This window comes from Indicator indicator, chromosome 16 (assembly GCF_027791375.1).
Source record: "Indicator indicator isolate 239-I01 chromosome 16, UM_Iind_1.1, whole genome shotgun sequence".
NCBI classification, from domain to species: domain Eukaryota; kingdom Metazoa; phylum Chordata; class Aves; order Piciformes; family Indicatoridae; genus Indicator; species Indicator indicator.
The window spans coordinates 9,455,899-9,470,532 of record NC_072025.1 but is presented as its reverse complement, the minus strand read 5'-3'; the positions used below and the strand labels follow the sequence as shown (position 1 = coordinate 9,470,532).

At 34.5% G+C, this 14,634-nt stretch overlaps 1 protein-coding gene across 2 annotated transcripts in view; it reads left to right on the top strand.

Annotated features, from left to right (window-relative positions):
* UNC13C (unc-13 homolog C) overlaps window positions 1-14,634 on the top strand; it is a 133,020-nt gene that overhangs the window by 47,366 nt on the left and 71,020 nt on the right. For both annotated transcript variants that reach the window (XM_054388399.1, XM_054388397.1), the window contains 4 exons: window positions 1,192-1,333; window positions 8,412-8,581; window positions 10,571-10,686; window positions 11,816-11,979. In XM_054388399.1, coding sequence (XP_054244374.1) covers window positions 1,192-1,333; window positions 8,412-8,581; window positions 10,571-10,686; window positions 11,816-11,979 — 592 coding nt within the window. The remainder of the gene's footprint in view (window positions 1-1,191; window positions 1,334-8,411; window positions 8,582-10,570; window positions 10,687-11,815; window positions 11,980-14,634) is intronic.

The following is a 14,634-nucleotide window of genomic DNA, read 5'->3' as shown; positions in this document are numbered from 1 at the left end:
TATGCAACTGGCAGCTTTCCATGGGGCTTTCTCCAGTTTGTCAGTCTCTTTTCCTGGGGAGCTTCAAAGTGCAGAGATGAAATTTGGTTTGGGTGTGGCTTCACAGGTGTCAAATAAGGACAAGTAAACACTTCCTTCAATTTGGTGGCTATTCCCTGAAGAGAGAATGAAAGGTTGACTCTTCATGAGAGAATTTCTCACACCAAGTGAAGAAACATAGAGACAAACCTAAAGTAATTGCTGGATCTTAGAGAATGGTGGAAAGAGAACCCAGAGTTCCTGCAGAGCAAAATTAATAATCTTTAGAGGGAATGGCAGCAATTTTTCCTTGATGGCATTTTAGAGGTGTGCCAAACAATAAACCCAAGCTATGCTCATGCTAGGAACCATGGCAGGTGTTTTAGAGGCAGCCCTGTGGGTTTGGCAGGGTGCAATTTGACAGCTCTAGCTTCTCCTGAGAGTTCAAGTTTTATAAATTATTATGGGAAAATCAAATTGTGTGTACTTGTATTTGTGACACAATGCATATGCATTAACTATACACCCACTTAACTGTCAGGCTGACAAATACATAAACAGTTAATGCTAATTGATCTGAACTGCCACCCTGTCTGTGTTAAAATAGGAAGTGTTCTGCAAATCCACATGGTTCATCTCTCATATGAAGAAAACTAATAGCAAAGTCACAACTATGCCCCTCATTTTTAATTTCATACTCCACAGCACAGATTTCTGAAAACTGGAAGTTTTCTTTTGGAAAGTCTAGGTCAGATCTTTGAAGAAACTTTGAAAATATTTATTGGGGGGTGGGGAATGGCAATTTTAGGGAATTAGTAGACTGAAGTCAAGTTATACAACATTATATTAATTGTCATGCTGATTAAACCAGAGTATCTGAATTATGCATCACAGGAGAAGTATTCGTTTTGTACTCTGTAGTGAATTTTAAAAATTATTACCTTATTAAAGCATATTTGTAAATTCTATGCAGTCCAGAAGGGCAGTTAGACAAGCCTTGTCTGTCTCCAGAATAACAGCCACTAGGAACATTCCAAGAAACAACCAAGAAAGCTTGGGTTTGAGACCCTTCAGTTTGAGGGCTTTGTTTCCTGTTGCTGTTATCACTGTCTTGTTTATTTCTTGGCAATGAAGCTATGAGGGCTAAACCACACTTCTCTCCTATTTTTACAGTTCTTTGTGCTCAGGGCTTACAGGCTAAGGACAAAACTGGTTCAAGTGACCCATACGTTACTGTGCAAGTTGGCAAAAACAAGCGGAGAACAAAGACTATTTTTGGAAATTTGAATCCAGTATGGGATGAAAAATTCTATTTGTAAGTATAGAACATACTGTTGTTTCTTGCTTTTTAAAATTTACTTTTAGGTAATAGAATGATACCAAGCTAAATAATTACTTAGTCTAAAAATATCTGTTGTGTTTTCTATTCATGGCATTAATGAATTAACAAGTTGTGAATTGAGAGAGTATAGAAGTTTATTGCAATTTTTTAATATACCAATTATACATCTCATAATTCACAGGTACTGTACTGATCCTTTCCTGAAAATATTGCCTTAGGATACAACACATTCCTGTCTGAGGTTGTGACCATTCTGATAAGAGTATTGATTTTCTCAGCATTATGCCTCCATGTTGTGGTTGAACCCCAGCTAGCAAATAAACACCACATAGCAACTCACTCACTCCTACTTCTTCTCCCAGTGGGATAAGAAGAATCAAGGGAAAAAGTAAAACTCATGGGCTGAGATAACAGTTTAGGAATAAAATATAATGTAATAACAACAATACTAAAACTATAACAATAATAATTGTGATGGAAAGGAAGGTAATAGACATAAATAAAATCCAAGAAAAGACAAGTGATGCACAGTGCAATTCCTCACCATCCACTGACCATTGCCTGAGCAACAGTTGGCCCCTTCCAGACAACTCCTTCAGTTTATAAACTGGGAATGATATCCTCTGGTATAGAATATCCTTTTGGCTAGTTCACGTCAGCTGTCCTGGCCAGCTTCTTGTGTACCTGCCTGCTGGCAAAGCCGTGGGAAATGGAAAGATCCTGGACTTAGAACAAGTGCTACTGAGAAACAACTAAGACATCAGCATGTTATCAACTTTTTTTTTCTCACACTAAATCCAAAACACAGCTCTACACCAACTATTAGGAAGAACATTAACTCTATTCCAGCTGAAACCAGGACACCACTCTACATCTAGCAAAAATATTTCAGCATTTATTTTTTCTCAGCATGATTACTGCATATCATAGTATATGATGTGCACTTAACTATTGTTAAAGTCAATTAAAGATTCTGAAAGACTAATATAAACTCTAGGTTTTCTTTGGAAAAATTTTAGTGGAAAAATAACTGTTTATTTAGGCAGATTTTAAAAAACATGTTCTGTAAAGGTCTAGTTTACCCTGGAAGAACTTACCACAATATTATCACATAACGTTAGTAGGTATTTAATGGAAGCTGTGTGAAAACACAGTAATTAGGAAAAGAAAAAATAATTGTAATAATTTAAAAAGTATGTACAATTTCAGTATTAAATGCAACAGTTTAATTTACATTTTTACTGAGAATATATGCAAATTGTTGACACATTATAATAGTCTAGCCTTTTGGTCATATGTTGCAAAAGTGTGTGTTTATGCCTAATAGTGCTATTCAAAACTGGATGTTCATTTCATGCAACTCAATGAAACCTTCCATCAGTGCCTTTTTGTTTTTTTTAGCAACCCTGCATTTACAAAACAGCATCAGAACAGCTCAGAAGCCTGCAGACTGCCCAGTCAAGATTCAGAATCTCTAAGCAGTCATGGTGTGCAACAGACAATTTCAAAATAACCACACACCACAGTGTAAAATACTAGTCCTTAGGCTAGAACATTGTTTTGTTTTTTCTTATACTCCTTTCCTCCTGTCAGGAGTGCATCAGTTGTTGTTATTCCCATCTACAAAAGCCATAGAAGCAATTTCTGTTTGGGTTCAGGCATTTGAAAAAGGGGTCTGTTTTCTTCAAGGAGGGGACATGTCATAATAGGTTGTCTTTTTATCATGTACCACAATACCTATTTTGTCTTCCCTGATTTTGACTAAAATCTGATACCTTATTGTTGAGGAGGGTATAATTTCATTAGTGATTTTGAAAGAGGTATTACCCAAAAATGCCACTTCTATTTGTCTGGAAAAAGTAATAGGCAATCCAAATATATTAAATAATGTACACTCGTTGCTTTCACAGATTCAAAGGCTAGTACTTAAAATTAATAGTTATTTCAGGGAAAACACATGCTCAGAAACTTTTTACAGGCTTCCCTTATACAAATCATGTTTTCTTTTCGAGTAATTTGTGTTACTTCAGTAACAGTTAAGGTGTCATACCTCACCGAATAACTGCAAGTAACCAAAGATAGGAAATTAATTACTTTCTTGAATTTAGTTGTTTGCCTTGCATGGTATCAAAAACTTGAATGACTAAGTCAGCAAATTTGTTATGATTTTTTAAATGTATTTTCTCAAAGATTTGAGCAGGGTTGCCACAATATTCCTGGAAAGTTGCAAATATTATGTTGCATTTTTCACCCATCACTAAGCATTACTATCATCTGCTGCTCTAACAACATTAACAAAAAAACCTCCAAACTTTACTAATAGCATTCATCTCCTAAATAACTGCTTTGAACTGAATACCCATTCAATCCCTTTTATTGCACTTGTATTTTCTTAAACTTACCTTCCTGACTTATTTAATGCGTTGGATTTCAGCTGAAACTATATGAGCATTTCTAAAGTGTATTAAATAAACTGTAAATGTTTAAGCACAAGATTCAATCTAAAGTAGATCGATATAAGTATTTCAATGACTCAGGAAGTTTCATTTAAATGGGTTCTTCTAGTAATATTTGATGGCCTTTTTTAAAATCAAATACTAATCATCATTGTAACTCCTAAATGGTGAATTGCAGAAATAAAATATATCTCAAAATTTTACAATCACTTATTTATTCATAATATCAAAACATCAATTTAAATCTCCCAATCTGTTCCAAAACATGGTCTTGGAAAAACCATTGGCTCCCATCTGTGCATTTGCTCTGTCGTAGCAGATAGAGTGAGGGCAGCATTTCTAGTTAGCTTTATCTCACATCACCCAAAAAGTGACTGTATAGTGAAGAGATCATGAGTTTTTAGGAAAACGTAATGTAACCCTCTGCTAAATGACTATGGGAAGCCAGCATAGGCTAGTATCCCTTAGCACCAAACAGCATTGATGTAGTTTAGAGACCATGATAGCTGAAGTCTGTGTGTTCATCTGTGAAGCTGTTCATCTGCTTCATATTTTGAAGATTTCAGTTTACAGTTTCTGATGAAGTGAGAATTTCTAGTAACTAGTTCAGACATTCAGCTGTCAATCTCTGAGAGACATCCTGCTAATTAATTATCTCACAGTCTCAGGCCCAAAAAAGAAAGCAGAACAGCTCCAAGAACTAAATCAAATTGTAAACTATTTGTTCAGCAATAATGTTTTTCAGTTTCACAGTACAATATATTTGGTCTTCTTTTCCAACTGCTATCAACCCAAGTTAATTTTATACAACTTTCTTTTTGTTATGACAGAGTAAAGTAAAGCAAGAAAAGACATAATTAGTCTCATTCTACTTTATCAGAAAGCATGGCCCGTGACCACACTGTAAAGAATTGGATTGCCCAGACTAGAGAAGAGACAAGTAGTGGAGGTAAGGATGTCTTTAAACACATCCTTTCTCCTGCAAAGAGGAAAGGAATAATCTGTTTTCAGGCTTGCTGTTATAGTGGAAGTAATAGACACAAATTCCATTGAGACAGGTTTAAATCAGACTTCAGAAACCATTTGCAAATAGTGAGGCTAGTATTCCAGTAGTGATAGATAGGTCTCCTCCAAGGCTATGGAACAATCTTTGAACACTGAAGAGCAGCATGGACAGACTTTTCATAGCAATGCAATGGATGTAGCTACTGACTTGCAGTAGTGGCGATAATTATAATAACCATGAGGTTAATAATAGCAATAAATGACTCCCTGAACTTCATTCTACTGCTGTCTTCCATGAATATGTGGCTGATTTATAATCACCTTCCATTCCCCATCTAGACCATATAGCATCCAAGATATTTTCATCTAAGAGAATAAAATTGAAGAATTCAGCAAGGTTCAGTTCCTGGGTTGCTTTATGTGAATTACCTGTTATAGAAAATGTATTCTTTATACTTTTTTCTAAGGGGGTTTACAAAACAAACTAACTCGCAACAAATCAAATCAGAACAAACAGCCAACAACAACAAAACTCCTCAGACTTTTCATGCACTATGGTTGGGGTTTTTTTTAATCTCTGCTATGTTTTGAGCTTTTTTTTTCATATACATAGTTCACACAGCAAAGCAGCACCTCAGTTTTTATGTTTTTAAATTCTGTGTTGACTCACTGAATGAATTACAGCACTTAAAAGAACAAAATATTGTCTTTCAATGATCTGCACCTAAAGAACTATCCACCTGAAATAAAGATATGAATATTAAATCTTGCTATGGTTAGTATTGTGAAGTGATATGTACCATGTTTCCTTAACAGGCCTTAGTGTGTGTGTGTGTGTGTGTGTGTGTGTGTGTGTGTGTGTGTGTGTGTGCAAGTAACAGGCTAAACAGAAACAGAAGCTACCGGGGAAGAAAATTAAAACAAGATAGAGAAAAAATAGCTACTTCAGTAGACCACCATGACTCTTCAGCAAGTGCTCTTACGTAGGCGGACTGGCAGTTTTCAGCTGAAGTAGCCTGCTGAAAACAAAAGATCTTTAGGTTTGTCCATCAACAACTGAGGTGACTTGTCTGAAACTTAGGTAAATCATGTTGGCTCTGGATTTGACATTTCTGGGCAGTTATGTAGGTGAATATTATTTTTGATCTTGGACATCCTTATTGGAGAGTAGAGAGAATGTTTATGGAAGAAACTTATCTCACACTTAGATTATGTTTTTTTAATAACCCTTTTTGCTAATGCTTCAGGAGCAAAGAATAAGGCCAAGCACATTTTGAGAAGGAGGACTGAGAGAAGCAAGCAAGGCACTTTTAGAGTAATTTAATCTATTATTCCAGCTGTAAAATTAGAATAAGAATAGTACAATGCCTTCCTTTTCTCATTTCTTTGTTCTGCCATATTCAGGATACTTCTTTTTAAAAGAACCTGATCATTTTCTGTGGCATTGAAGGCTTTCCAGTTCTAAACAGATTTTTCTATCTTACTATAACAGGAAAGATTTGTCTCCACTTCTTTACAGCTCTGATTAAAAGTACTGTATGTTAGATTTTTGGACTACTCATTTGTGAAATGATTGTTTAAAAGTTGATTTAGAAAAAAGAGAGTTCTTAACAGAACAGATATAGTAATGAGAGTCACATAAATGCCTCACCAGTGGTGGATCTCCCTATGCCACAGTAGAAATCCCCTGGTTAGTGGTTCTATTGGTTGTACAGCTAAATGCAGTCCAGGGCTCTAGCAATATTAAATAACAATTCATAGCTATATTTTAGGAAAATTAAATGGTTTCTAGGTCTAGCCTAGTTTCTAAAGGCAAACATTTTTATCTGATGCATCTGCGTCTTCCTGCATCTTCATATGTCCTTGCCAGTTAGATTTGAAATTTTGTGGTTGGTCAGAGGAATTTCACAGACTACCTAATACTACATACATCATGCTCTATGAAAATAAGGAGTCAGACAGAGATAAAATCATAGCAGAGCTCAGTATGAGCTCACCTCATAATAGACACCAGAGAGTCCACATGAAGGGCTAATTTATGAAAATCCCAATTATGGGTGAAGATTCAATAGGTGATTGCACTTTGTTATATACCAGGGAAGCCAGTCATAAGACAAAAGGAAATTAGGCTTCATTAGTTTTGCTAATCACAGAACAATGTGGTTTTAAATTACCAGAGATATCTGCAATGTTAAAATTTGGAATGCAGAATGATACTGAGTGATGTCACAGCGAGACAGAGCAAATGCTATGTGTGCTATTTTTAGTGAATGATTTGCCTTGACAGTAATAATACCATTTAAGGCACTTTTTACTTCCAAAGCCCATTACCACCACTAATTAATTTTTAGAACACCCTTGAGGGAATCCAGTTGGGAGATAAGTTATAGTATTACCATTTTAATGTTGGAAACACTGAGACAGATCATTGAGCAGTGATAGTGCTTGAAATAGAATTCAAGTAAGAATTCTTCATCCAGCACCAGGCTAAGACGTTGCTGAAGGTAAAAACTTACTGCCACACTTGAAAGTTATAAATAGAGATAATCAAAGATGTGTAATATACTACATATTTTGTTATTATTACTGAATGGACATAAAAACACCTGGGTTAGTACAGATTCATGAGTGTGACATGGCTTCTAACTGATGCCACATCTGTAGTAGCCATTAAATGTCATCAGAGAGTTTTTCTTTATCAGACTTCTGCAGTAAGGGGATTCCAATGGAATCATCAAAAGCCGACACTGAACAATAGGAAAGAGTCTTTTGTGTCTTATAGGAATAAGCAGTAGAGTTTCTTGTCTAATTGTGTGACAACATATGCAGGATGGAGCTGGAAGTAAAAATTTGTATCTACTATTAACTCTGCAGAAGTGAAGCCACTTCACTCTCTCATACATCAGTTATTTTCTCAAATCCACTCATAAGGAGTTAGTAAGTCACTTAAATTTGCAAGGATTTTTTTACTGTGTGGCATTCTGTCCCTATTCTTTCTCCTTCCCAGGGAATGGAGATCTTGGAGAAAAGCAATATATATTTTAAAGAAAGCAGATACTTACTTCTCTAGGTTTTTCTGGTTGCCTGTCTTGTGTTTCTATGGTTTTTGTACATACTTGATGGTGTGGGGTTTTTTTAAAAGCTTTCTCCCTTACACTGAAAATATTTTTTACAGATTTTTCTCACTTTTTGTGTTGTATCATTCTAGGCTATTACTTTTGTGATCTACTGTATGTACTACTTACCATTCCTAAATGAATAAACCTGATCCAACTGTATCTTTAAGATAATTTTTAAAGTACATATTGTAAATTTAAAATGTTAATAAACAGTTCATGACATTCCTGAATAAAATGGATATATTTATAGAATTTGGTCAAGTTAATCTCTTTATGTTTTTAATATATAGTAACTGTAGTTTTGTCTCTGGCCGTGTGCCATGGCCCTTTATTCCACTGAGTGTTACAGGATGTTTGTGTTCTGTCACTTTATGCAGTTAAGCATGTGTATGGAAATTGAGGACAATGAATTAGTAGTAGAAATGTGTGTAGTTTACATATCACACCCATTTTGTATTTTTTTTTTTACAGTGAATGCCATAACTCTACAGATAGAATAAAAGTGAGGGTATGGGATGAAGATGATGACATCAAATCTAGAGTAAAACAACATTTCAAAAAGGAATCAGATGACTTTCTTGGGCAAACTATCATTGAAGTAAGAACACTGAGTGGAGAAATGGATGTATGGTATAATTTAGGTATGAATCTTACTGATTTTTTTTAAACAAATTTAATTAGAATCTCAGTATCTGTAGATTTGTGACCTCTAAAATATATAGCTTTGGTGCCAATATGTGACTTCTAAAATCTTAACTATTACAGGTTGATTTGGAAAAAAAATACTTAGTTTTGATTGAATGTTATGATATTTACAGAGAGCAGGCTAATCACAACAATATGAAAAAATACTTCATTTTAATTTAAAATTAAAAACATGTAAGAATACCCCATGCTTCAGACTAGTCCATTCAAAATAGAGTTCTCTGAGAGATACATGAAGACATAGAAAACTCTAGCAAATACTTTTCTGGTTGTCCACATTCTTTTTATCACATATTAAAGAAAACAATAAAATTATGTACCATTCTGGCCATAATTATCTTTGGTTTTCACTGTGTTACACCTGTCGTTCTTCATGAAACCTGCTTGCTTGAGTTTTCTGTTCTCTGCACGACAAATGTGTTTACATGCAAAGTCACATACTGAAGGCAGCCTGCTGAAGCTCAAGATACTCTCTGTTGTCTTTAATGACTGCACCTTCTTGTCTGGTCAGGTCTTAAGTATCATGAAATCAGAAACAAATCAGTGAAAGCATGTCTCAGAATTTATTTTCTGTATGTAAATGTAAGCATACAACTGCTCTTTAATTGTAAAAGTCTCTTTGAGTGCACTGAATGTTCTGGAGTAGCCCTTTTAAAGTTCATCTCCTATATTTGATAATTAAAAAGTGATAGTAATGTTTTTCTCTAGGTTGCCTGCTCTTTGAAAAGTATAGGTGAATTATGTGACATAATCATCTGAAATTATAGAGCATTGCTTTCCTACTTAACAGTACTTGCTTCCATATCTAGTGTTTCATTTTTCTGTGACAAATATGTATGTGTTGGGGAATTATTTGATTTCCTATTGACCGTGAAAAGAAAGCCTTGCTTTATTTCCTATTTATAAGACTTTTTAAAGGTAAGATAATTGGGTCATTATGAATTCTGAATTTTATTCCTTGAAAAATTAAGCTCATATAAATGCAAATATAAATGATTTGTAAATGGATTTTAAAAACAAATCTTGCTGAACTTATTTGACTGGAAGGAGTTTAATAATAACATTGAAAAATCCATGTCCACTGTGAAAGGAAGAACCTAGAATGAAAACCCATCAGTCAGCATCTAAAAAATATTGGTAAATGGTTCACAATAATTCTAATTTTATTTGGATACATACACACATTGACACAACTGCAGTATGTCACATCGTAAAGATCAAAGAGTTGTGACATAGTCAAAATGATTGAATTTGTGGGATACCAATTCTTATCAATTTTTCTCTTCATCACCACCCACATCACTGTGCTTTTTGAAAGAATCATAAATATTGCAATACCTATTGACTCAGTTATGCTGCTTGGATGTATTGGAAAAGTGGAAATTGAAGCTGAAAGAAGTTCAGTAACGTCCACAATGAGTGATAGCAATTCGATGGACTAGTACATACAGCATAAATACATTTCACCATTTCTTCTGTAAGGTTCAGCTTAGCTCTGTAATGGAGATGTGCCAAAAACATGCTGAGTTTTTCTCAGACATAGGAGTTCAGGTTGTTGCTAAAGTCTGCATATCTAAAGGAAAAAAAAACAATAATGAAAATAATAATTAGAACAGATACCATATAGAAAATAGAAATAATTTCTGTTGGAAAGAGAAAAGAGTTAAAGCATTGTGCAGCCTGGTTTAAATGTGGCAGATGAAGTGTTAAAGAATATTTATTTCATAGTTTGATATTCTACTCCATGGCCTGAACTATATGTGGTGTATTAAAAACAAAATAAAAATAATTTGCTCTCGACAGAAGGACTTTTTGCCTTAAAAAAGGGGTCATATTAAGCTAGACTGGTTTATAAAAGCTTTTCACATGTCATATGTAATTTAGATAGAGACTAGTTACTAATGTATTGTTTTTCTGCTCTTCAGAAAAGAGAACAGATAAATCTGCTGTCTCTGGTGCCATTAGATTGAAAATCAATGTTGAAATAGAAGGAGAGGAGAAAGTTGCTCCCTATCATGTGCAGTACACCTGTCTACATGAGGTATGTTGGAGAAATTAAAGCAAACTATACAGATATGACTATCTAGTTGTTGCATGGATAAATTACTATTTAGTTGTTGCATATTGTAAGGCTACAGAACATTAGAACATGGAAACAAATAATTGTTGCTATGCCTCAGGATAAGTTTATTTTAGATTTCCTCCTTTGCATTGCTGATGGCATATCAGGTTCAGAATCAAAGGCAGAATAAAGTAACACCAACAGATCATTCCTGCTTTCTGAAAGTTGACAGATAATACATAGCTGAAAGTTTAGCACTGGTGTGTATCCCCAAAATCCCATTGTTCGCCATTTCTAAAACTGAATGTTCAGGGCATTTGTCCTCAGAGATTTTTTTTTTTTTTGACCTGGGGAAAAAAATGGCAAAATTCTGTTACTTTACGATAATCCACAAGACAGGTATGGGCTAATTAGCAAAACTGAAATGAATTCAAAGTTTTGGAGTTTTTTTGGATACAAAATTTGCTACTCAGATTGTGTGTACATGTGGAGCTGGGCCCTCTGAGAAGCATTATAGGATGTGAACATCAAATTAAATACTAGCTTTGGTCCTATGGTTGCTAAACCTGAAGTTACTACATGCCCTTTGCTACCTGAAAGGTTTCTTCAACGTTTCTGATAGCTTTCCTGTAAATTACAGTTCTAAAATAATGAATTTGAAATTTATTGGTCACCATCCAATTACACTTGAAGCACTATATAATAACCATTATCACAATTGCATTCATTAGCAAGGGCATATGATAAAGATGATAAAGTTTCTGTATGAACTTCTGGCTGTCTCTGTGCTGTTAACTGACCTGACCTTATATCAAGGAAACAGATTAATATGCTCAATCACAAACATGCAGTACCATTACAAAAATTGTTGAGAACCTTAGGGATTTTTGTTTCACAAACGATGACTAGTTAGAGCCAGTCTTCAGAAAAATAATGATTAATGAAAGACTGAAAAGCCCCTAACAACAACAACAAAACCAGAAAAAAATAAATAAAACAAAACAAACAAACCTAACATTGAACATAGAGATTACTATTCTGTAGGATATACTTTCAGAATGCCAATTAAAAGCCAAAAATTCCTTTTTGAAACATTTCTTACATTTAGAGTCTATTCCATTACTTGACGGAAGTTAAATCAAATGGTGTTGTAAAAATCCCTGAAGTGAAAGGTGATGAAGCATGGAAGGTGTACTTTGATGATGCTGCACAAGAAATTGTGGATGAATTTGCAATGCGCTATGGAATTGAATATATTTATCAAGCTATGACGTAAGTATTATCATGTCTGGTTTTCTGCTTTACTGTCAAGAATTTGTTTGAGGGAAGTGATGAGATCCAAGCTTTCGTGCTTTCATTCTCGATTTCACTAATGTGAAATTCTTGTTATCATTTTCATCCATCTGATTCGCACTGAGTTATTTCTCATCCACAATGGAATTAAGGCATACTATAAGCGTTTTGTAAGTTGTTACTGGTATTACTGTTAATGCATTTCTTAATCCTTGTGATACTGATATGTGGCAAAGATCACAAAGACTTCTGCTGTTCCAGATGAGATCAGGTTGGTAAAACAGGATTTCACAATTGCAGGAGTAGAGCAGCTGGTTATCTCAATACAACATGGCTGTATCGGTAATGGACAGGTTCAATTGAAAAATTATTTTGAAGTTTCTTTTCCTTCATCTCTTGCTGAATGCCAGGAGTACAGAAATCATCACAAAACACCAACTATGTCTATAGTAAATTTCCATGGCATATGTAAATAATTCTTGTTAACCATTTTTAGCAATATTAGAGGTTGTTACTACATCATCTGTACTAAAGCAGTTGCCTGATCACTTTAGAACACAGCACCACTGAGGTTAGAGGCCTGGGGATACAAGAACTTCATCCTGAATTCTTAATTTGTCCAGTGAAAAGGGCTAGACTCTGCTACAGGAAAGCAGAGGTCTCCAAAGAAATGCTCTAAAGAGGAATATTATGAAATTTTGAATCAGAACATGTATCTCATTTCCTCCATCTCTCTACAATACTTCCTTGAAAATAATCTTGTAAGTATGAAGGCACATAAAACATGTGAAGTTTTCTTTTTATTGTAGGATATAATGGCACCATCTGCTATTGCAATGAACATGTCTTTCATTTTATGTAGCTCGATGTGAATTATGGTTCTGTACATCTGACAGAAAGGTAGAGAATGCATTTGTAATATATACATTTTTAATGCTCCTTCTTCAAGGACCTTGAACACCATTGCACAAAATAATTTATTAAACTTAACAGTTCCCCTGTGGTATGATGTATTATACTACATATGGAGGAACTCATGCATTGAGTTTCATGAATATTTGTTTTCATGTTTAGCTTTTCTTTAGCTATGTATGTCTTTGCATCTTGATTAAGTCATGTGACTTCTCAGTGAACATAGTATTATAGCTTCATAACTTGATTTAAATAGGTATGCCATTTTTACCAAAAACAAAAAAAATCTTTAGAATGATATAATTGTTCCTGCTCTATGAGGCAAAATGAATTCCGTGTTTTGAATGAGATGAAGTCTCAAGAGATATTAATGCCAAGGAGGAATCTTGTTACTGTTTTGCTTAGAAAATAAAGCAGGCCTGGTTTTCTCTTACCTATAGATTTGGTAGTTGCTTCTCTCAATGCTTTTTATTTTTATACCAGGAAATAATATAACATATAAATAAAAAAGAAATAAATTTATTCAGAATATCTAACATGGATTTGGTCAAGTACTGGAATCCTTTCTCAGGAACCACTACTCAAAAATTCTAACCAAGCCAAGTTAAATAACCTAATTTGGCTTGTCATCTTGCTTTCTGTTCTTCCTTTCTTCTGTACTTTTCCACCAAATTTCCATGCTGTTGATAACTACAAACCAGACTTTTGAAGGCAGCTGTAATAAGAAAGTGAATTCAATACTGGCAGTCACAGGTAATTGACAGGAAATAAATGCTAAGATTTTGTTACCTCTATACTAATGTCCATCTATATTTTGAAATATTACACAGTAATAATGAGCAATCCCGATTTGAGAAATAGGCCACATCCTCTTTAAGGTAGGAATAAAATCAGTAATGAATCTATTCTCTAGCAACACATGGCAAAAAATATACATTCATATCCATTCTTTTGCTGATTCATCTGCAGATGTCTCGTAGAGCATTCAGACTTTGGGGAGAAGAATCATGAAGACATTAGATCTGTCATGAGGAATTGTCTTTATTATTTTTTTTTTTGCTGGTTTCATTTGTGTTTGTGAGATCACTTTTTTTCTCCTGAAAGCAGCTTTAATGGCTGGGAGAAAGTTTACAGCTTCTTGATTTGGAAAGTAAAATGGTCAGATTCTATTTGGTAACAATATGCTCCTACTAAAAGAAAAGCAATTTTCTGCCATATGAGAAAGAGAATTTGAATGTAATCACTTTGCCCAAAGGAATATTGTCTAAGCATTTTATGCTCAAGAATCTAGCTGCAGAATATTTCTATTGTATGTCTCATGATAACACTGCAAATTAAAATGTTTGCATTTATGAATGCAAATCTGACTATGCTTTAATAGCTTATGACTCAGACCCTGGAGAGCATCCACATGCATCTTATGCACTGGATCAGGCTCAAGTGAGTTTTAGGGTGTTTCTAACAACTGTCATTTTTTTAAATTTGTATTTGTTTGTAGTTTGAGAATTACCTATTATATAAAGTTTTGGGGCCACTTAATGATATGCAGTCCTGATCCCTTAAGGTGTGGGTAGACAGCATGTGCTGCATTTCTGAACACTATAAATCCAATGAAACCTCCCTAGAGTAACACTTCCTAGAACAATTTGACATCTTGTTCTGCTACAGCAATAAAAATCCCACTTTTCTATCATTTTACATTTGTGCTGGTGGCTTTGTCGT